The sequence below is a fragment of the Alosa alosa genome, chromosome 1 (assembly GCF_017589495.1).
Source record: "Alosa alosa isolate M-15738 ecotype Scorff River chromosome 1, AALO_Geno_1.1, whole genome shotgun sequence".
In the NCBI taxonomy this organism is placed as follows: Eukaryota; Metazoa; Chordata; class Actinopteri; order Clupeiformes; family Clupeidae; genus Alosa; species Alosa alosa.
Window position 1 is genome coordinate 24641391 of NC_063189.1, and position 22607 is coordinate 24663997.

Below are 22607 nucleotides of genomic sequence, written 5' to 3' on the forward strand. Positions count from 1 at the left end.
AATAGACAAAAGCATGAGAATAGAGATGAGAAAGAGAGGTCACATGCAGGCAGAAGAGATGGAGGCTTTTTTGTTGTTAACGTGTTAACTAGCCCTTTTCTTGATTTATTACCCAGGTTATGTTGCTGATCGAGTCATAAATGACCACAACACGGAAGAGGTAAGAATTAGCTGGTACAAAGACAAAGACATTTTATGTGAGAGTAAGGTATTTGTGTTTTTTTTTTCTTTCAATTTATGAGTATGGTGTTTGTGTCTGGTTTCCCTAATGTATTTGTGCTAATTTCACATCTTGAGCCTGTTTCTGTTTATCTGGTTGTTTTGCCTCATGCCACCCTTGAATTAATCAGTGCCTCACCAGTGCCACCCTTGTTAAAAATGTCTAGAATCGCCACTGTACTCAAGGATTTGTCTCATCTGCGATCTGCAAAAAAGCAATTTACAGCAAAGTTGTCACTATATGCTATTCAGCATACTCCGGTCTAAACTGCAGCATTTGATGTCGTTTTGATCCCAACGAAAATGTACACTTGTTATCATCTAAAAATAGTCCCTAGGTTGTTGTTAGACCGGAGTTTCTCTATCTGCTGACAGTGCATTGTTTATTTACTGTCTTATATATGCTTTCACACTTCCTCTTGTGCTTACGTCAACATTAAATTACCTGGGGAATGTTCAGATAAAATATCTCCCATCTGATTAAATGCTTACCCTTTATATTTGAAATTTACCAAGGGCATGGACTAAGACTTTAGTGTTGGTAATTGAAATAGGAATTCAGATAGTAAAAGTTAAATAAATGTATTTATTGTTTGAAAAACAGTAGTTTATACAGTGTAACAGAGTAATATAAAAAGACATGTGTAGAATCACAATTTCTGATCATTTCAATGTGAAATTGTAAAAAAATTTGGGACATCCATGCAACAGAAAATCTATTGACTACCATTGTTCTTTGTTTTCAGCACTTGGACCTGTGCCCTGAAAAAAAAATCAAAATAAGAACAATGTCATGTTTTATCTCATTAAGTTTTATCTGACAACTCAAGGGTCAACATAAAGTGGTCACTAAACCCAAACTAAAACATATGCTCGCTATTGGAGTTCATTAGAGGCACAGGAGAACAGAGTGTGTGTGCTGATTTGGCTACAGAAAGTCAATAAAGGAGGAATTTAACCTTGGTGGTTGGACAGGTGAAACAGGCTAATTCTCTGTACATGACTCAGGCACTCCAATATTGAGTTTTAGATGGCATTGAAATACTGTTCCTGTAAAGCTAATGATGCACAGGATAACTATGAGCAACGTTGCTGGGCAATGTTGAAATTGTTCTGAAGAACATTAATTGTCAATAGGCAAATTTACATTGTCACACTGTGAGAACCAGTTATGTGGTTGTCCAGCAACACTGCTCAAAGTGTTGCCTCATGTATCATCACCTTAAGACAATGGGAGATGCTTACCTTAGCTTGTCGATGGCGTTAGACACCCACAGTAGTCCAGGATCCACACAGATATTGCGTTTTGGAGTGTGCAGACTGAAAAATATAAACACAACATGTAATCCGTAAGAATATTGCCAGATGTATACATAATCTCATGGGTGTTGCAACCGTGGGGTATGTGGGTGTTATAGCACCCCCACTTTCACTGCACAATCTCTTTAACACAAGTTATATTAATGTTGTTATATTAATGTCATACTTACATCACTGCGTTGATATTGCATTTTCCTTGATTGGTCTGGATAGTAAATCCTCTGATATGTTTCATAGGTACTATGCTACTGGAGTACATTGTGCAGCAGGCTGAAAATAAAATGTAATAACATTATATAATATGATCTCATACATTATAATGCTTACATAGTTAGTGTTACTCATTAGCCAGTTGAGAAAACAACAACAACAACAACAAAACAACAACAGTAATCAAACAAGACAATGACTTGTCCTCACCTCCTTTGCGGACAGCTGCAACCTCACTGCTGAAGAGCCCCAGGGTGCAAAGCATGATCAGGGCAAGGACAGGAACACAAATCTGGGCCATGTCTTGTGTGGTTGCTGCGCCTTTCTCTTCAGACCTTAAGATCAGGGTATGACTGAGCCATCAACTCCACTCTGCTTTATACCTCATTTTGAAGTGGAAAGTTGACAGGGTCTGTGGGTTTTCCACAGCCGCTGTAATAGTGATGCGCCAAAACTTTCCCCCGCAAGTGCCACCTGACCAGTGAATGAGAAAGAAGAAATCCATGTGGGAAATCCATCGACACTCTGACCCCAAGATACTGTACGGGTTGCCTTAGTATCTCAATGTTAGACTTGTTTGACCACATATTTTAGATAAGAGTTTGTGTGTACTCTCCAGGAATGTGTCTCCAATAAGTTTTTTTTTTATTATTGAAAAACAATCATTCACAATTAAATATATTACTTTAGGCTCACTTATATTGCCGGCACAGCACCATGTTATGCAGGGAATCACAGAAGTAATTGTGATTGTAAAACCTTATTGAAGAGAGTGATAATTCATCTATCTATCTATCTATCTATCTATCTATCTATCTATCTGCTTCAGTATCTTGCTGTAGTATTTAAATCAACTGTTGAATTGAATGTTCTGTTATATTATGTTATAGCATAATGAATAGCTATTCTAATCATGTGAACTGTGAAATATTACACAACAGCAATAGCATTGCAGTTTCTCCACACATATTTCTGAATAGATTTCTACAGTATATATCATATAATTTCATATCTCCGAGTCTGCATGCATATTCCAGCTGGTTTCTCTAAGTAATAATGTGAGTCTGTGTGTGCATGTTTACCATGTATGCTATCGTGTATGCTATTTGAATAAATAGTTCCATGAAGTGATAGTTCCTTTTTTAAGATCACCATAGTGCCCATGACATTCAAATTTTCACACAGTAAAAGACAGGTCTGTTTTTAAAGTTTTATTTCCTCCTCTGGTCATCACAGAACTACCCCCCACCCCCACCCCCGAGGTACAGTAAAACACAATCAACTCTTTCAAATCAGTTGAAAAAAACCTTATTAAATATAAAGACATAAAGGTCTTGATGGTGACATTATATAGAGGTAAAGTGTATTTTTAAAAAAGTTTTTTTTGTCTACACAGTCTTTTGGTCCCAGCACCTTTGTCCTGGAAGGACATAAGAAACTTGCAGATTATATGAACAGTGATTTGAAAAGCATTGCATCATTATCATGTTTCCAAAATCGTTTCAGTGGTTCATCAACTCGTAACAGGATGAACGGCACGTACTTCTGCATTTGCTTCGTGACCCTCTAACGGATAACCGCACTATGCAAGTTTGCCATGACCGGGTAGCGGATCTGTAGTTCGATGGAATGAGACATAAGAAACTACAAATTTGACTTGGTTCTGATGTCGCAATACACCATACTTTCATAAAATCATTGTGGACATTGTTATTTCCAAAGCCGGTGCTGGATAAACAAAGAGCGTGTGTACGACAGAGCGTTGCTTTAAGATACAAAGATTTTATACATCCCAGTCTTTTGATAATTTCAGTCATCCAGTCTTTGGGATCAGCACAAATCCATTTGTTTCTGTGCAGTCTAGATTGGAAACAAAACATAGTCTTCTATGGTGAATATCACAACAGAATAAAGACTTGGGCTTCTGGTTTTAAGTTTTGTTCCTGTGTTTTATACTTCATGTGCACGGATTTTGGACATTAAAAAGAAAGAAACCAAAGGCAGTTATAATACATTTATGTTTTATGTTATTATCACGATAAAGAGAATAATGTAACAACACACATGTAACTTTGCACAGTGGCCTTCAGACAAAGCCTCTAGAGTAGAAAGTTGATCATCAATCATCGCACTTTCCATAATGGTGGAGTCTGTGACTAATCCTGATACTTTTTGTGTAATACAGTGACTCATTGATTCTCATGTTCCTCTAGATGTCCCTTCCCATGGCGGTCATGGTTGTGCACTTAAAAAAAAAAGCTGTGTTCATACTGTCCTGGCTGTGGGGAGTGTGGGGGTTGAGCTGTGGTGCAAGCGGTCCTTTCCCGATCCCACCCCATCTTTCTCTCCCAACTGACGCCCTCCTGTCCGAGGGGAGGAAAAAGGCCCAAAAGTATACTTTAATATACGTTCACTTAATATACTTTAAATAGTTCTGGCTGTGGCTGTATACATGGAAAACAAATATAGAGACTAGAGAGCCATTAGAGCCAATAAAATGTTTTATGTAGGCCTACTACTTACATATACCTGTTGCCTCAGGAGCACTGAAGAGAGATATTTTTATTGTCTGTTCAGATCAAATATAGAATGGCGAACCTTTTGCCAGAATTGAGGACGCTGCATTTGCAGGGGGGGGACAATGTAAGTAAATCTACTTTGTCACTACTTTGTCACATTTTTGAGAATGTACTTTACTTGAATATTAATATTTTTGGAACCTTGTGACTCCACTATTTGAAAGACACATACTGTACTTTTGACTATTTTGTATTGTATTGTATTGAAAATGTTTTAGATTTGTGAACAGAGAATGGATTAAACAAGTTAAAGTGTACTGGTATTGCATCCATTTTAACAGTTGCAAAGTTTAAAATTGATGAAATGTGGAACTAAAGGACTGTTCAAGTCCTAGTGACCAACCAAAGGATGTACACCCTATTATTGACTAAATAAGCATTGCATTACAATATATTAAAAATACTTTTAATATTTTTTAAAAGCAAGTTCTGTGTCTCAACATAAGTAAAAATGTGACTTAGCAACTTTCACTTATATTGGAGTAATAGACAGGGTGTATCTTGAATTTAAATCATTGTGTACTGTGTCCACCTCTGCATTAAAGGTCAAATGATGAAGTTATTATGACAGTTTGGGAGTAGGTTTCAAGACTGATGCTCAAAGAAAAGATGAAATAGATTGTGGGTGTACCATGAAACGTGAGGTGAGATGTTTTACTGTTTATTTATCATGTTTTAAATTTTAGTTTATCATAAAACGAAAGTCCGGCATGCCATGTTCGATGCAAGTGACGGAAACACTTATCATATAAGACTATGCTCTGGAAAGGATGTCCCATTTCTACGTATTTTTTCTAGGTCACTAGAACATGTCTTGGCTTGTCATTTGTCTTGGGGTGAATATCAAAAGGAGTAACTGAGTCTTCTTAACCACTAAAGAGGTCATGAGCCCAAATTGACATTCACTCACTAAAGATGTCATGAGACAAAATTGACATTCACTTCTAAAATAAATTTCCCTTCAAACCCACTGCTCTGGTTCTAGAAAAAGTTGCGCAATTTGTGGTGGAAAATGCTTAATTTGCACACAGGGTGTAGCACTAAGGCTTTTGATTTGCATTAACTATATACTCTACAGTGGTACAGTACTATACTTTTTAATCCTGACTTGATAGATAGATAGATAGATAGATAGATAGATAGATAGATAGATAGATAGATAGATAGATTGATTGATTGATTGATTGATTGATTGACAGATTTGACAATCAGAGTGTGAAACTATACAGCCTTCAGTAGCAAAAAGGAAAAAAGCTTCATTGTCTGTATTATCCATTGCAACACAGTATTATCTGCAAAACATATTTGTCTGCATTAATGAGGTTATGATGTTATTACAATCTGACTTACCACTAGTATTACCAATATGGAACACACTTCCTCATTGGTCTCACAAATAAAACAATAAGGAACAATAAGGAAAAATGTGATCTAATCTTGAAGGGTCTTCCCCCATTGTTTTATTTTAACACTTATACCTCACTTACAAGATAATTTGCCAAAAGGTGCCTTTTAATATCTCTTTTTAGTCTTAACTTTACCAGGGCAGGGTGCCGATAAATGTGGAGGGCACTCCACCTACACTGGAGGGCCAGTGTAGGTGATATAGGATTATGTAATGTCATCAAAGAAATGCAGTGAAGAGCATTACAGAATGTAGATAAGAGGATATATGAAGCAAGGGTATAGGCCTCACTTTATGATCTACAGGCCTATAGGGATGAGCAAAATGGACTTAAAACTACTGTATATCACAACCATATATACGATCACAACATTTCATGAGTCACAGGCATCTTGAGCCTGGTCAGCGATTAATTCGTTTTCCTCACCTACAGTTTGAATTCCACCTTCTACCATGCTTGCTCTCAACTACATCATTCACTAATATTGCAATATGACAAATTCTTATCATGGGGAAGGATTCTACCAACAGTATGATATGGCATGTCCCTATTTAGTCTCCAATTACCTGTTTTCATATGGCTATTGCAGAAGCATTTATTCATATTGATTGTGTCAAAATGTTGTTTACTTCATGTAGACAACATTGCACTGATCCTACAGAAGGCTATAAGAAATCAGTAGCACATACTGTATATGGTGTATGTAAACATGTTGTATTCTATGCAATTAAAATGATTATAGTTAGTATACCATATTTTCTGCCAGCTATGAATTAATACAAAATATATTTATATAAAAAATAATGAATAAATCAGGCTTCTGTTGCTGTTTGGTAGGGACACTTGTCTAGTTAATTTATACTGATAGGCAATTAGGGAATCTGTCTCTCTAAATAATTGCTTTCATTTCTTGAAATGATCCCCTTTTGAATTATCACCCCGTCAATATAATGTCATCTGACCTATAGTAACATTTTAACATTGTACAGTATAATACACCACACTCATATTTCTATGTGTATTTTATTATGGCTTGTTGTCTCTTAATTCAGCTGTGACTATCTGTCAATCACCCGTGATGAGGATGCTGAGGGTTGGAATGTACATGCTTCTGCGGTCACGTTTGCCCCATGAAAATTTCCCCTGAGTGTTTTCCCCACAACAGGTAGCCTACATATACACCAGCATCTCAGCATGCCCATCATCACTTATCAGCTTTACAATCTAGAACTTACTTTGGGATCCAAGGACATTGAAGACATGGCAAAGTTTACTTTCTGCGCTCTGCTCGGGCTTCTACTGGTCTGCGCCGCCATGGGGAACAGCAGTAAGTAGGACAAGTGCTTTCACATCAGCCGTCCGCGATTGTGTGGCTTTGTGTAAACTAACCTGATGTGGACTCTGTGCCTGTGTAGTCTTTGACTTCTTTTGTGCTCAAAGTGCAGTAGATAAAATGTGCAATGGCAAACAAGTGCTGGTGTTTAATGTGTCGGTTTGCCTGTACAGAACCATTTAGAGGCGACAGGTGCTGCACAAAATTCCAGTCGGACCCACTGCCTTTGGAGAGAATCCGTGGTTACAGTTTGGATCGCCCTGGGAAATGTCGCCTCAATGCAGTCAAGTGAGTTAATATCCTTCTTCTTTCATGAAAGTAAAGATCAGCAGAGCAGTCAAACAAACAGTCATCTTGTGATGGAGACATTAGGTGTGACACTTCCCCTGTTATTGTGACATGGCTACAGTTATTTTGAGGAAGCTACTTCCTTACCTGACCAGTCACCAGTGCATTGTGACGGAGCTGAGCCTATTCAGTCTGTGTGGTGCAGGGCAGCAACACATTCTAGCCTGCATAACCAATCAGATTATTGCAGTATGATGAATTCAAACCCACCTTCTCTCTATAGGTTCTACACTATAAAGGACAGAGTTGTTTGTGCCAATCCAACAGTGCCGTGGGCAATAGATGCCATGAATTTTATCAGGTAAAAAAAGACTTCTTTCTAATTGTGCTTAATTCCATAAGCTTATCAAACTTGATACAAAAAGTGAATAGACAGACATTTTTGAAATTTTTTTTCTCCACAGGAACCAAACTGCATCAGCTTAATCTGTGGACACCTACAGTTTTAATCGGAACCTCTGTCTGCATCCAGGGGATGCTTTTTTACGACCCACAGGCTTGATTAAAGATACAATAGGCCTACTGATGTTGTATATGTCTGTATATACATGTCTGATTGCAATGCAAAGTATACTAATAATGATACAAATGTGTATATTTCTGAGAAATGCAAAGTTGTAATCTATCTTTTTAAAATAAAGTCATTGAGAAAAACAGTGCAGTCAATCTGTGTTTTTAATTATTATTATAATGGGAATTATTACAGCACAATTTTGAATGGTGTCATTAATGTTGCCACAGATTTGATCAACATCAAAGATGCATGGCAATAAATGTATTCTTTTGGAGAATCATAAAAGGACTGGTTTAATCGGTTGCCAGAATGACCAGTAAATCCCCATAAAATGTAGGCCCAGAGCATATGTCCTATAAAATACACTACATAGAAATGTGATATACTGAAAATGTTCTCAAACTTGCTTTCACCCCTGAAAACATATAAAAACTATTTAATTTAAATTAACTGGTCCTTCATTTGTAAAACAGGCTCTTCATTTTACCTTAAAGATGCAGTCAGCAATTGTACAGGAAGTTGCATTTGTTTATGTTTATGTTTATATTTAATATTATTAGCAGACACTTTTGCCAAACAAAGTAGCCTTATATTTTAACCAAGGATCAAACAAAACACACCAGAGAGGTAGCTCCCTCCATCCAGTAGCCTATTCCCAGTGAAACTCTACACAGGTTGAGGAGATGATTGCTGAATGTGACAAAAAATGTAATTGACTTAAAATCATGTACGATCACTCACTGTACCTTTAAAATGCCATTTTTCATGCCAGGTGTTATGAACTTTTTTACTTAAAAACGACTTAATCTTTATAGAAGGGTTTTAAGGTCAAAAGTAAGGGTTGATATTATGGGTTTGGTTAATTCGTAGTCATAGGTTAGGGTTAGGGTTATGCAGCTGCAGCTGGTTTACATTATTTATATATCCTGCTTTAACTTTCCTGAAAGATAGAGTGGAAAGATCTGGCAACATCTTTTGAATGACAGAATGCATTCGTCACCGTGCCTTCTTTCCGGACCGGAAGTGGGGCGGGTGCACACTGCACAGTCGGATATGCTACTGTCTGAGCATTGACAGTTTAAAGCTATGCAGTTTGTCATGCAAATTTTGATATGATTCCAGTGTGTATGTGATTATAAGAGTTTACTACTTTAGCTATGTAAACACCTCCTACGACATGAATGAATCCATGCTTTCGACTGTCACTGCAGCGGTTTGTAACGAGCGCGATTTCACTCAAATCAAAATGCCATGGAAGTGATGTGACGTAGGCTAACACGATGGTTTGTTGCATTTACATTGATGCATGTTTATTCGAGTTTTAAATATGCCGACCCTTGGTTATATATTTCATTGTTTCATGGTATTGCGAAATGATGTCGCGTCAGTCAGCACTGGTCCAGCAGTAGCAGCTCATCCATCCAGCGGTCTTGTCTTGTCTTGTGTTCATTCATGTCATAACAATATCTCGGATTGTTGGTGCGCTGTATAAAAAATAGATAGTTGGGGGTAGACATGAAGTTGTGTTCTCGTCTGTCCACAGCGAAAGCTATCATCAAAGCTCCTGAAACTTCAGCCACACTGTTGTTATGGAGCCCCAGGATGAGGCTGCCTGCTTGTTTGAGGACCCTGATTTCCCTTCGGAAGCGTCCTCCCTGTGCTCATCAGATGTCACACCCATCTCTGCACTGCAAGGAGACATCACTTGGCTCCGTCCCCAGGTAGTTATGAGAGGAATAACTTTACTAATAGTGACCTCAGACATACTAACTTGGCTACCAATAATGTTGGTAATAAGGTTGGGAGAAATTCTTTGTAAGCACAAGCAGTTATAATATTGTCAAACCACTTGAATCGGTTATGTTTTTATAATAAATAATATAATGAAGTTATTTATAGATATGTATCTGTGTTAGTGAATCCTGAGCATGTCTAGTAGTTTGTTGAGACATTGTCATGTTTTTAGGACATTTGTCAGTCTCCTCGGCTTTTCCCGCTTGACCCACCCAAGGCTCATGCCAAGCAAGGCATTCTGGGAGATTGTTGGTTGTTGTGTGCCTGCACTATGCTGCTGAAGAACAAGGACTTGATGGACCAGGTAATTCCACTGAAATAACTCAAATCCTGTCCATGTACTCAGGCTATACTGTATTTCACAGACTATTCGCTGATGTTGACAGTTTGATTGTGAATAATGGATACACCCAGTTGCACATGAAAGGAGAGGTATGAGGAAGAAAGTATTTTCCTGTCATGTAGAGTAAGAACAAATAAGTGATAATAGAAGAACTTGCCATCCCTGGTTTATAATGGGAAGAGGTAGCACCATGAGAATATCTGCTTTGGAGATCACGTTTGGATTTGTTTATCATAATTGATGATGATAATGATGTCAGACAGGTTTATGCTGAATGAAAGGCATTTGCAATCTTATTGAAAACATGTATGCATTGCAAAGCAGATGACTTGACATCTGCAAGAATACTTTTGGTTCATGGGTCATCTCAGAGGTGGGCACTGGGCAGGCGTTGTCTTAGTGGTTTAATCCTGGGTCCATCTCCTGCTATCAGGTGCTGCCAGCAGGTCAGCCGCAGTGGGGGGAGCAGGGCTACTCAGGGCGCTTCTTACTGCACTTCTGGCAGAGGGGTGCGTGGGTGGAGGTCCAGGTGGATGACCGCCTGCCCTGCATCGACAACAAGCTCTGCTTCTCCCAGTGCCTGTGTCCCAGTGCCTTCTGGGTTGCACTGCTGGAGAAGGCGTATGCCAAGTGAGTATTTGCTTTACGGTGGTTTTAATCTCAGTCCTCGTCCTGTTTAGTTTTGGAAATCAGTGCATGTAACAGCGCATGAAGTCGCTTCACAGGACTGTATTGAATGTGATGCACAATATGATCTACAGTGAGTAGTTTGAACATCAATAGAAAAAGTCAGGGGGAGCATGTCAGTTATATTATTCTACAACAAGTGTTCATCATGTGGTCAAGTAGAAAAAAAAGAAAAAACATTAAGATACCATTGAAGCTCTACATGGGCTTGAAATAAACATAGCCAGGGAAAAGAAAAGCTTGCACCCCCCATAAACATCCCCCTACATTCTATTCAGTCACCACTGGCCCTCAATAGTTCCGTGTTGTGTCCAGGCTGCACGGCTCCTACGAGGCCCTATGGGCGGGCCAGGTGTGTGAGGCGCTGGTGGACCTGAGCGGAGGTGTGGCAGAGCGCTGGAGCCTCCGACACTCCACAGGGGTCAGGGAGCAGGAGGAGGAAAGAGAGGACAGAGGAGACGCACCACCTCCTGCCAGGAGGAGAAAGGAGCTGAAGCTGCCTCAGGCAGTGAAAGAGGGCTGCGCCATCAGCTGTTCCTTACACAACAACACAGGAGGTGAGAGAGACAAAGGGACAGAATCCGCTGTAGCATGCACAGTAGTCAAGCCACACATTATGTCACTTGTGCCCCCACACTGGTGCTGAAATCTTGAACTGATAAGCATTCAATAAACAATGTTATCGCCCGGCGCAGACAAAAATAGAGCTAAATCATAATCAACATGGCTGAGTCCCTTTGTGGGGTCGTATTGAGTGGAATCTGAGTAATCGGACGTTTGAAGCGGAGCATGCTGCACACATTTCGGAACTGGTGTGTGTTCCACTTAAGAATGATAGTATTCAAAAGGCAAGTGACCTTAACATGCCAAAAGTTGCTGTGTGGATGGGATTCACACAGCACCTTTTGCAAAGTTAAGGTCACTTTGAGCCTAAAGAGAGAGAATGTTTGATCGGTATAGGAGGAGGAATTCAGCTTTCTTAATGGGTTATAACAGAGCTGTGTTATACATACAGCATATAAGGCAATACTTTGAACCAACTGCGGGAAAGTTTTGCCGGTTGTGCTGAGCACTGTGCTCCACTCGTGTGACCATTGAGGAAAAGACGATTGGATAATGGGCCCATTCATCCAACAGGAAGTTTAGAAATGTAGAAGTGAGTTTTCCCTGCGTCACTACCGCTGGGAAATTCCTCATAGGAAGAGCTTTGTTGTGTTTGCACAGACTCTGTGTATGTGTAGTTCCCCGGTGAGTCTTGTTTTGCTGCCGTGATAAGAGGTCTCTGTCCTTCCGCATATTGTTGTCATGCAGGTGTCAGTGAGCAGTGGCAGTACCATGCCATGAGTGTGCTGGAGTGGAGAGATGTGCAGACTGTTGCCGGGGAAACAGAATGTTTACTCAGAATCAGGAACCCATGGGGGAGACGGTGCTGGAGTGGGGCCTGGGCAGAGAAGTGAGTGACTGACCCAAACAGGGGCAAAACTACATTACATATAAACCCATCACAGCCATTTACCCATACTAGCAGGCATGCCATTATCATAACCAACATTTGCTCTGTGTTGCTCTAGTGGTACTGGCTGGAAAACCCTGGAGCCAGCCTGTGCCCTGGACCTTCTCAGCCGAACTCAACAAGGGGAATTCTGGGTCAACATGGAAGAGTTCCTGAAGGAATTTGATGAGGTCACGGTGGGCTATCCAATCATTGATGGACATCTACAAAGCATTTATACTGGTACTGACATCATTGACTTTGCTTTAAAATCAGTCTAACGTCACAGTGAATGTCTAAAAGGGTGATTCATATCAATTAATTTGGTGTTTGATGTATTAATTGTGATGATAAGAAAAATTAGTGTCTTTCTTACAAAGTTATTATACATGTTCCTAAGTCACAGACAGCACTACTTCAGAAGTAAAACCTAAAGCACTTATATATTGCAATGGTATATTATGAAGACATTTATGTCTGGTGCACAATAGCATATATAGAACATCTCTACATCTCTCATGGACAGTAGTGGATTGGGCAATATATTACACATTCTACACAGAACTGATTACAGACTTTCTGGTGCTGTGGAGACAGCTCTGGGTAACAAACCCACACATTTTTGGCCTTACACTTAGAAGTCCAGTTAACAGCTAGACCACAACCACCCGGAGGATCATGTGATGAGTGTCCCTGTGCTCCCACAGGAGCTGTCCTGGCCCACAGGCAGCAGGCACGAGGCCGCTGGCTGAGGGGTCAGTCGGCGGGCGGCTGTCGCAACAGCAGCAGCTACGCCTCCAACCCAAAATTCTGGCTGAGGCTGGGAGAGCCTGCTGAGGTGCTGCTGTGTCTTTTGCAGCATGACCCAGAGGAGCGGACCATGGTGCCCAGCCGCGATGGGACGAGACATGGGGGCACCACGCCGCGGGGGGTTAGAGGTCTGGAGCGCAGACACCAGCACGCTATCGGGCTCCACATGTGGAAGGTAGGAGGTCGAGGAGAAAACATCTGCAAAGAACACATCTTTGTTGAAGGAACATGTAGTTTTAATTGTTAAAAATTAAATAAGATTTACCACTTACCATAATGGTGTTAAATCTGATATGATATTTTGTGCACTCTGGGATCCTTGAAGTAACATGTTAGGTAAAGCAGCAGTAAGGGCTGAAATAAACAAGAAAGAGAAAGAAAATACACATCATTATGTCACATTGCTGTCATGCCTTCAGAATGACAATTTGTGTGTGTGTGTGTGTTTGTGTGTGTGTGTTTGTGTGTGTGTGTGTGTGTGTGTGTGTGTATATCTGGGTGTGTGTCTGGTCCCCAGATAGAGAAAAAACACTTGAACCTGTCGCGTACGCTAAACCGTGCCCCATGTGCGAGCACACACTCGCATGCGTACGAGCGTGAGGTGATGCTTCAGGCTCAGCTCAGCGCTGGCTTCCACCTGCTCATTCCCAGCACCTTCCAGCAGGGGGCACAGGCGAGCTTCCTGCTGAGGGTCTACTCCTCCAGCCCCACCACCCTCAGGCAAGTGACCTGGGTCACATGGCAATTTATGAGTTCAATGTTTCTTACCTTTGGCATAGGAATACATGCAATGCGTGTTTGACCAATAAATAATAGCAATTAACAAAGACAAACAGTGACAAAATAGATATTGTACTATGAACAATACATATCACTGTAAAAATTAACAATATATACATAGTGTGTACATAACATATTGTGTTTAGAAAGTACAATAATAGAACATTGGAAACCCGTGGAAAAAAGAGTTTGGTTTCCTTAGACCAAGCAGACACAGTGCAATTTAGGTGTGATTTTTAGCCTCAAATCAATTGGATGGTGAGTTACCGTATCAGATGCTTCTGGAAAAAAATGCACACTGTCTGCCCGGCTGTAGTTTCTTCCTGACGTGGAGATGGTGTTTCAAGTGTTTCATGAATAAGAAGTCGTCTCCAGATGTTTGCAATAGTCGCTCTGCCTGACTGACGTGTATGCTGCAACTGTGCTCCTGCAGCGCAGTGAGAATGAGGGAGGCTGTTGCGCCATCCAGTTCGGAGGGGGAGTGGGAGACCAGCAGCTGCCATGGCTCATGGACGCCCGGCTCGTCTGCGGGGGGTAGCCGGAACTTTCCGTCTCATGGGCAGAACCCCCGATTCCCTCTCACTGTGACCTATGACCCAGGCGGACCCAACGTCAGGGTCACACTGTGCCAGAACTGCTCTGAGTCAGCCTGTCAGGCCATTGGCTTTCACATTTATAAGGTGAGAAGAGGCGGCTCTTCTATTGCTCTCTTCGGAGGGCTATCTAGCCCATTTTCAACTGAATTTATACCTAGTCTCATGTGTAAGGCATTTACACAAATTTCTCTCAGATGAATATAGGATACATACAGGATAATCTAGGATATGTACAATACGTCTATATGCACAATTAAACATAAATACACTGACCGTAACTCATATAAGAGAGTTCAGTCACTATCTCCCATGAATCATGTGTTAAGGTCCTTGACGGTGGAGCAGGCATGTCTTTGGACCAGGAGCCAGTGGCCAGCTGCGTGCCTCACTGCTACTCCCAAGAAGTGAGTCTGGCCTGCAGCCTGAGAACCGGCGCCTACACCATCATCCCTTCCACCTACCAGCCAGACTGTAGTGGTCACTTCACCCTCACCCTGGCCCGCAGAATACACAGGTGGGTCCCCGCACAGAATGAACAAGCCTGTGCCCTAACAGTGGCTGTAGCAAGCCTGGACAACATGGCTTCATGCGTTTTCTTTCTGTGGAAATGAAGGCAAAATTGGTTGAAAAATGAGAGCTGCTATTTGTTGTAATTGGAGCCAGATTCAGCACAGTAAGTGTAATATGGAGCCTACAAGTTCACCCACTCCTATGTGCTTGTAATGCCCCTTATTATTATTAAGATTATTCACTGAGTGAACAGGTTCCAACTCCCATCTCATCTTCTCTTGGTGCTATTATGTTGATAAATCTATTGCAAACTAGTATAATTATGTAATCAATTAACAAAATAATGTGTCTTGTTTTTTATTTGTATTCTGCTCAGAAAAGTGGTACAGAGCCAGGAAAGCCTGGGATCAGCCATACAGGAGGTAAGTACTAGTCAATAGTCTGGTAGGTCTTCCATCTGTCACTTTGTATCCTTAATGATTAGAATCTTTATCTTTCTTCCTCTTTGTCCCCTGCTCCCCCACTTTTTCCTTCTCTCTCTCTCTCCCTCTCTCTCTCACGCGGCAGGTTTCTTACATCTCTCTGATGCGCTGCTAGCTGCCGATCCTCTTCACTACCGACGGTTCTGACGTGGGTCCTCTCTCTTTGGACGCAGATGAAAGTGGCCGGCGACTTCCCCTTCCTCCTCTCCACCTCCTCCCTTTCCACCGGGCTCCCCCGGACCCCCGCACCCCCATACGCTCCAGCAGTCCTCCAGTAGCCGATTAGCACATCACAGCGCGTCCGCTGGCCGCTCGCTAATGGGAGACGACACGACTCCGCGGTGTAAACAAACAGGCGCTCGTCCGCCACTCACGAACAAAGATGTCTCTCATGGAGGGAGATGCTACAGGGGTGGGTGGGTATGAGGATCTCACCAGCTGGCTACACCCCTTCATCACCCAGCAGCCACCAGAATCACTTTATTCAGCAAATGTACAAGGTACACAGGAGTTTGGACGTGGTGATACAGTGCAGAGAAACAAGACACAAATAGGAAGAATACGACACTTCCTCTGTAAGTCAGTCAGCATGCCTCTGTGAACTCGTTCCTGTGCTACCCGAGCACTCTACCTTCCATCGCCCACCTTTAGGTGCTTTATGCCCCCCAGCCCTACCCTGTAGGTCCCTCTATCTCTACACCCTAACCAGTGCCAGGCCAACCCTGCTCGCCAAACCAGCACCAGCCATCAACTGAGTAGGGGCTATAGTGATCAGCAGCCCGCCTCTTAAAGCTCTGAAGTGGGGGCTGGGGGGTAGATGGGAGTTGGGGCAAGCTCAGAGGGCAGTGAGGTAGTCTAGGATGGGATGGGGTGGTAGGGTGAAGGGCTGGGGGGTGATGGGTAAGGAGGGGGTTGCGGAGTCCCCTTTGGAAGTAGCCGCCCTGGTTTTTGGCTCCGCACGCAGCGACCGCAGAAGAGGCATGCATGGCTGCCTCATGTCCTGGGGGTGACAGGCCATGGCCCATTGAGGGATGAACGCACGGTGGCCTGACCAGCGTGTGTGTGTGTGTGTGTGTGTGTGTGTGTGTGTGTGTGTGTGTTTTGATGGAGGGTGAAAGAGAACGTCTGTTTATTAAGTGGTAAATGTTGTTTGCTTGTTTCTTGGAAAGCTAAAGTACAGTGAAATGTAAACAAGTAAATTATGTCCAAAATATTTGTGTGTATTTACATTTACGTTCATTTGGTGGATGTGTTTTATCCAAAGCGGCTTAGAGCAATAACATAACATTTCAGCTATTAACATTTCAGTATTTTAACATTTAATGTACAGGGTAAAGGGGACACAGTTAGGAATTACCACTGCATCTGTCAATACTAGTACTAGAGGATAAGAGTGCCTACATATTAATAAGTAGATAGATAGATAGATAGATAGATAGATAGATACTTTATTGATCCCCGAGGGGAAATTCAGGACTAGTACTAAGTACTAGTCAGGTATGGTAGGAGAAGTGGTAGAAGAGGAGGGAAGTGGAGAGGAAGGACTCCCTAGGTAAGTGCGTTTTTGTCAGAAGCGCAAGGAGAGAAAGTATTCTCGGAAGAGTTGTCTTCAAAAGTTTTTTTAAAGATGGTGTAGGCTATGTTTTACTTGAAAATGTGTTGGGTCAAAACAAATTAATTGGTAATAAATACATAATACACGCCTGTAGTTATGTAAACATGTTTTTTTTTTTTTTAAGTGTTACCATTTAATATTGAGTTAATAACTTTTAGTTAAAGTAGGCTTTAGTAACAAAGATTAGTTTCGTTAGAGGAAATATTGAACAAAATATCCAGGAAAACTACATGTCTGGAGACATTCTGATGTAAGCCGAATGAACCACAGAACTCTTTGTAATATGATGCTCAGGCGACAGATATGAATTTGTAAACCATATGCACAACGTGCACGTCGACGCAGAACGATGCGTGTATCCGTCAGCACTTGTGCACGTCGTCCGCTGCGCTTCTGCGGAATTTGCGGGGCTGTAGTCGGACTCCCGAAGACAGACGCCCACCTTGAAAATAATGAACAACAAATTTGACGCGTGAGTATCCAAATAGAACTTTGCATGTTAAGAGAACTGTGGGGTCCATGTGTGTAAAATCGGCAGCGTGCAGTTATTCTTTCACTACTGAGACCATGAAGAAAGAGGTGTGTCTGATAGACTCCCAAGCATGGAAGCCGAGGTCACTCACTCATCTACGGCTGTCATACTGGCTACCTTTCTATATGTTATCTTTCACGTAGTTTGCACGTGCCGACCGACAGTTGTATTTTTGTTTAGGGGCTGTGTCGATTGTTGAGATCGAAAGCACGGAAACGGGTACGGCCTCTAGGCCCGCGCTGGATCCTCGGGTTGCAAGTATGTGAGAGGCAGGGGCAGGTGCGCTGGAAACCGGCTCGATAAATCCCTTAAACACCCTTGTCGCGTTACGCGCATTACTTTGAAAAAAATAAATACTTATGATGAAAATAACTCGTGTAGAATTTCTGAAGAGCTAGCCAATAGTGACTGCACAGCCGCCCCCAGTTCAAAAGTTAGTTGCTAGCTTAGTTCCCCCTCCAGTCTAAGTCTTAGCAAAAGTAAATAAACGTCAACCAGATAAACTTACCACGTTACCTACCTAATTATCTAGTTTTGTCAAGGTGATGTGTTCGATATCACCATGCCATTTCAATACGACAAGCCGAGTAGGCTACTCGTACGGTAGCGGGAGTAACTGTTCCTTCCTTGCAGTCTGAAAGATGATGACAGTGGCGACCATGACCAAGACAATGTCTCACCGAAAGACTGTGAAAAGGAAAAAAGTGAAGATGAGGAGAAGGACCCAAGCGCTGCCAAGAGAAAAGTAAGTGTCTGAGGTTTGAATGTATTCATGTAACTCTGTGGATGTCTGTCATACGTCTCTACCTTAGTATGACTGTTATATTTAGCCTACTGTTATAAGTTGGTGAGGTGTGTCGCCAGGTGTCAGCAGCAGTTCTGTGTGTGTTTGCAGGTAGTGATTCCGGGGGCAGGGGAACACCCTCTGCAGTATAACTACACCTTTTGGTACTCCCGTCGCACTCCAGGACGGCCCGCTAGCTCTCAGAGCTACGAGCAGAACATCAAACAGATCGGCAGCTTTGCCTCGGTGAGAGCATACACATACACACCCACACACTCACAGTAGTACACACACACACACACACACACAATACACAGATACACCAAGCAGGTTTAGGACACCAGGTTCTACCATGCCGCTGAGCTGTATCACATTCAGCCGAGGAGATGCCAGAGGAACATCTGGCTGCTGTGAGACAAGTCTGAAATTCCAACCTTGCAGAAAGGTCACTAAGACCATGTAGGCTACTCCGGCTTTAAAGTTCTTAGGCACTGTGCCTGACTTTAGACGTGGCCCAGGCCATTTTATATTTAAGACTTAGACTTCGAAAGACTTCTGGCACAAACCACAAACTCTTAACCTCTAAATGCAGGAAAAGTCATATTTTCATGTACTTGAGTTTGGAATCAGTGCATTAAAGAATGCACACTTTTATAATTTATTGGTCAGATCAGATCAGCCAGAATTAGGCATAATGTAGAAAAGCAAAACTATTAACATAATACTGTTACATTAATTGCGATTAATGAGGAGAGTGACAGGAAGTGAACACTTTTTGCATGTATATGCCTTTATGTTTATGCAGGTGGAGCAGTTCTGGCGATTTTACAGTCATATGATCAGACCAGGTGATCTGACTGGCCATAGTGATTTCCACCTGTTCAAGGAGGGCATCAAACCGATGTGGGAGGTTTGTGTGGTTTTATCACAGCCAGTTTGAAGCATTGCTCTGTAAAACAAAAATAACACAGTGTTTTTCTCTCTATAGTTAGCATTACCTTTGTAGCTGTTTGCTTTACTGAATTGTTGTAAATGTTTTATATATAACAATGAGTATGTATAAATATTACAGAGGGGAAGGGTTTTGTTACCCACTCTCTAAATGTGACTGACAGCAGACTGCCTGTCGGTATTTAAACCCCCTCTGAATTTGAGTATGGCAGCATTGTCTCTTGTCTTGCCCATCAGTAGTGGTTGCCATTTTGTTAATGTTTGGCTTTTCCAGCTATGAAACAATCGCTCTGGTCCAAGTGTTGTGATGTATGTTACTACATGGTTATAAGTAGGAACAATTGTAGGTTTCCTATGGCTGGACTGACTTTTTAAAATGCACTAATGCGTTGACTGTAACATTGTTGTTATATTGTATGCTAATATGAAAAGGTACTCATGTAGGTTGACCCTTAACTGGACAGAGTTGATGTGTGCGGTTTGGTCGCTATCCCACAGGACGATGCCAATAAGAGCGGGGGGAAGTGGATCATCCGTCTGCGTAAGGGCCTGGCGTCGCGCTGCTGGGAGAACCTCATCCTGGCCATGCTGGGGGAGCAGTTCATGGTGGGCGAGGAGATCTGCGGAGCCGTGGTGTCCGTGCGCTTCCAGGTGCCCCACCCCCGTCACTCCAGCAACACCGCCACACCGCTGCTGCTGCTAGACAGGCATTTGGGCTTTTGAGATTTGTAGAGTGAATCACAATCACAACAGTCTCGCTCTGCTCTGCTCGTTTTCTAGCGTTCTGTTCTGTTCTGTCCTTTTTCTTACAACGAAATATAATGTGCTGCACCATTAACTGAAGAGCAAGACTGTGTGAAATGTAGGTCTGTAGCTGCTAGCTACTAGCTCTTTATCTCAAGAAATAATTTACATTCCTTCCTAAGCCTTCATTATCTATGGTAATAATCAATATCATAAAACAACAAAACATGATTTCACTGCTTCTATGGACCCTTTCAAGAGAGTTCCACTATCAGCATCATAGTTGGCCCCACAAGACTTCCTTTTTAACATTCCATATGCAGAGGAAGTAGATTGGGGCCCAAATAGAACGTTCAAGCATTGTTTTTGTTTTTATTGTTGAAAGGGTCTATGTTCTCGATTGGTCAGCTTTTGACTGATGTGTGGGTGGATGTGTCTAGGAGGATATCATATCCATATGGAACAAAACGGCCAGTGACCAGGCCACCACCGCACGCATTAGAGACACGCTACGCCGAGTTCTCAACCTGCCCCCCAACACCATCATGGAGTACAAGACGCACACAGACAGCATCAAGTAAGAGCCTCACAGCCTCACACATCAGTTTGATTTTAAATGGTTTTATGGACTATTACACTTACCACATTAAAAAATTACTACTTCTTCAAAGTCTTCATTGTTAAAGGGTGTAGTTATTGTTAGAGTTAGTGTTAGGGTGAGTAATATGTAGAAATATGTAGTTACATAATATATTGAAACCCATAGTTGCTCAACTTGCAGAACTGTATTGTACTTTGTTAACACTGGTGGTTGACTTTACCCATCAAGCATTTGTGGGTAGAATCACAGAATCCTTGTGTCCAGAGTCTACGTATATAATTGTAGACATTATAACATCTCCGTAACTTTGGCTGGATTTGTGGGTGAATATCAAAAATCATGATCTTGGTTTTTCTTTTGGCAGGGCTTGGGAAGACTTCCATGGCCTTGTGAATGCTAGTGGGGGACGCTAAGGTCTTCTTCAGCAAGTCTATGCCAAGGGTATGACCTAAACAGAAAATTAAATCTTTTACATTTAGTTTTTTTAATCTAATCTATATTTTACCTATGTTTTGTTGTGTGGATGTATTGCAGAGATATCTGCCTAAGAATCCCTCTCTCCTAAAACAGATTTCTTCTATTTTTATTTTTGGACGAAGAGCAATGCTCGCCATGGATGATACCTGGCTGTTGGACGAGAGGTTCCTGTCTTAAAACATACCATACAAACAAAACAGAGATGACCAGTAAATCCACATTAAAGAAGAATGGAACCAGGTGCTCAACAGGGAAGCAATGTGTTGAATGGAAACTAGAGAGGATCGGGAATCTCATGCTCCTGATGCATGCAGTCCCTATAGACAACCACCAGGGGGCACTCTTATGATGACAAACTTAATACTGTCGCTGTGATCTAGAGAAGTAGACTGTTGACAGTCTACACAACATTCAACCAACCAACCAAGTGATGTACAGGAGTCGATGCACCAAGATTTTAAAAAGTTTACTGTCTATGAATTCTGACAACTTTTCATTGAGCAGCTGTAGCTGTATGTATTTGGCATAAAGAGAAAAAACAGGGTTGCAGGTATAGTTTTACTAAAGTGCAGTATTTTAACTGTAGTGTTTTAAGTTGTTTGAACTAGAGCAGTTGTGGGAAAATGTTATATTTCTAAAATGTTATTTTGGAAGATGTACATTTTTGGGGAATCATTCTTGATTTCTTCCCTTTGATCTGACATTTTTGGAATCCAAAGGTTGAGCGTTGAAAAAAAGGGGTGAGGCCCGTGTAGGGTTACATGTGTGTGTATATGTGTCGGTGACGGCCTCTGTAGGATGGACCGCCATGCTGCCTGTAGCACTGTGCCTGGCCTTGAAGCTTACCGTCCTCTCTCTTCTCGCCCCCCAAAGAGATTTTGTGTGCGTGTTTTTTTTTTTTTTTTTTTTAAGAAAGATAAAACAAAAAACAGACCAAAACAGTTCCTTAATGCTGAGGACATGTTGAATGACAGCTACCCAAATGCAGAACGATGATTGGTTGGATGCAATGGAGATGTCAGAGACAGCTCATCGAATGCAAGGTGCTAATTGGTCACGTGCAAAGGAGATGTCAGTGATGGCTTCCTCAGAGCTGAATGGCGATTGGCTGCTCTGGCATTCACTCAGTTCTGAAAGCCTCATGAACTGTCATGGGATCAGCTGTGAACCCTTGTCTTAACCTTAGAACACTTTTGGACTCTAAACACTTGACTGAGCAGAGAGGGGGCCTGGGGGACCTCATGTGTCTTTACGTACCCATATACGTACATACTGCCTGGACTTCAGAAGATGGTGCTGGAAATGGTGGTTATGTTTAAAACAAAAAACAAAGGCATTGTTTGATTACAATTGATTATAGCAATAAATGTTAATTATGCATCTGCTGCTAACCACGTTGGTCACTTGTGTCATATTCTCATGTTTTAAAAACATTATACACTGTTCCTGAGGGTGACAGGACACGTATGTTGTCCTATCC

The 22607-nt window shown here is 41.8% G+C and overlaps 4 protein-coding genes and 1 long non-coding RNA gene across 9 annotated transcripts; 3 read left to right on the forward strand and 2 right to left on the reverse strand.

Moving 5' to 3' along the window:
* Nucleotides 1–785: 785 nt before the first annotated feature.
* On the reverse strand, nt 786–2042 carry ccl20a.3 (chemokine (C-C motif) ligand 20a, duplicate 3). The gene is made up of 4 exons (XM_048239271.1): nt 1960–2042; nt 1710–1809; nt 1465–1539; nt 786–981 (listed from the first exon to the last, which is right to left on the reverse strand). The coding sequence occupies exons 1-4, from the start codon at nt 2012–2014 to the stop codon at nt 936–938; spliced, it is 276 nt and encodes a 91-aa protein (XP_048095228.1). The 5' UTR covers nt 2015–2042; the 3' UTR covers nt 786–935.
* A 4764-nt stretch (nt 2043–6806) lies between these two features.
* Nucleotides 6807–8071, forward strand: ccl20a.4 (chemokine (C-C motif) ligand 20a, duplicate 4). Its single transcript, XM_048239258.1, has 4 exons — nt 6807–7061; nt 7241–7355; nt 7639–7716; nt 7820–8071. The coding sequence occupies exons 1-4, from the start codon at nt 6929–6931 to the stop codon at nt 7839–7841; spliced, it is 348 nt and encodes a 115-aa protein (XP_048095215.1). The 5' UTR covers nt 6807–6928; the 3' UTR covers nt 7842–8071.
* An 891-nt stretch (nt 8072–8962) lies between these two features.
* Nucleotides 8963–15816, forward strand: capn10 (calpain 10). 2 transcript variants are annotated; one of them, XM_048238597.1, is made up of 13 exons: nt 8963–9212; nt 9473–9650; nt 9896–10027; nt 10500–10696; nt 11069–11310; nt 12065–12206; nt 12325–12488; nt 12953–13230; nt 13573–13775; nt 14269–14515; nt 14758–14945; nt 15318–15363; nt 15509–15816. In XM_048238597.1, exons 2-13 carry the CDS (start codon nt 9519–9521, stop codon nt 15536–15538), a joined length of 2001 nt encoding a protein of 666 aa, XP_048094554.1. In that variant the 5' UTR covers nt 8963–9212; nt 9473–9518; the 3' UTR covers nt 15539–15816. The 2 variants fall into 2 exon arrangements, with proteins under 2 accessions (XP_048094554.1, XP_048094555.1); XM_048238598.1 differs by having other exon boundaries at nt 9479–9650.
* On the reverse strand, nt 13136–14241 carry LOC125292143. 2 transcript variants are annotated; one of them, XR_007193142.1, is made up of 3 exons: nt 14103–14241; nt 13328–13409; nt 13136–13253 (listed from the first exon to the last, which is right to left on the reverse strand). It is a non-coding gene; the product is annotated as an uncharacterized LOC125292143 (long non-coding RNA). The 2 variants fall into 2 exon arrangements; XR_007193141.1 differs by lacking the exon at nt 14103–14241 and adding an exon at nt 13605–13704.
* Nucleotides 15817–15842: 26 nt separating the features above from the next.
* Nucleotides 15843–22518, forward strand: eif4e2 (eukaryotic translation initiation factor 4E family member 2). Of its 3 annotated transcripts, none has more exons than XM_048239092.1 (8): nt 15843–17510; nt 18204–18315; nt 18466–18600; nt 19160–19264; nt 19804–19956; nt 20490–20626; nt 21015–21091; nt 21221–22518. In XM_048239092.1, the coding sequence occupies exons 1-7, from the start codon at nt 17491–17493 to the stop codon at nt 21061–21063; spliced, it is 711 nt and encodes a 236-aa protein (XP_048095049.1). In that variant the 5' UTR covers nt 15843–17490; the 3' UTR covers nt 21064–21091; nt 21221–22518. The 3 variants fall into 3 exon arrangements, with proteins under 3 accessions (XP_048095049.1, XP_048095065.1, XP_048095058.1); XM_048239108.1 differs by having other exon boundaries at nt 21250–22518; XM_048239101.1 differs by having other exon boundaries at nt 21255–22518.
* The last annotated feature ends 89 nt before the right edge of the window (nt 22519–22607 follow it).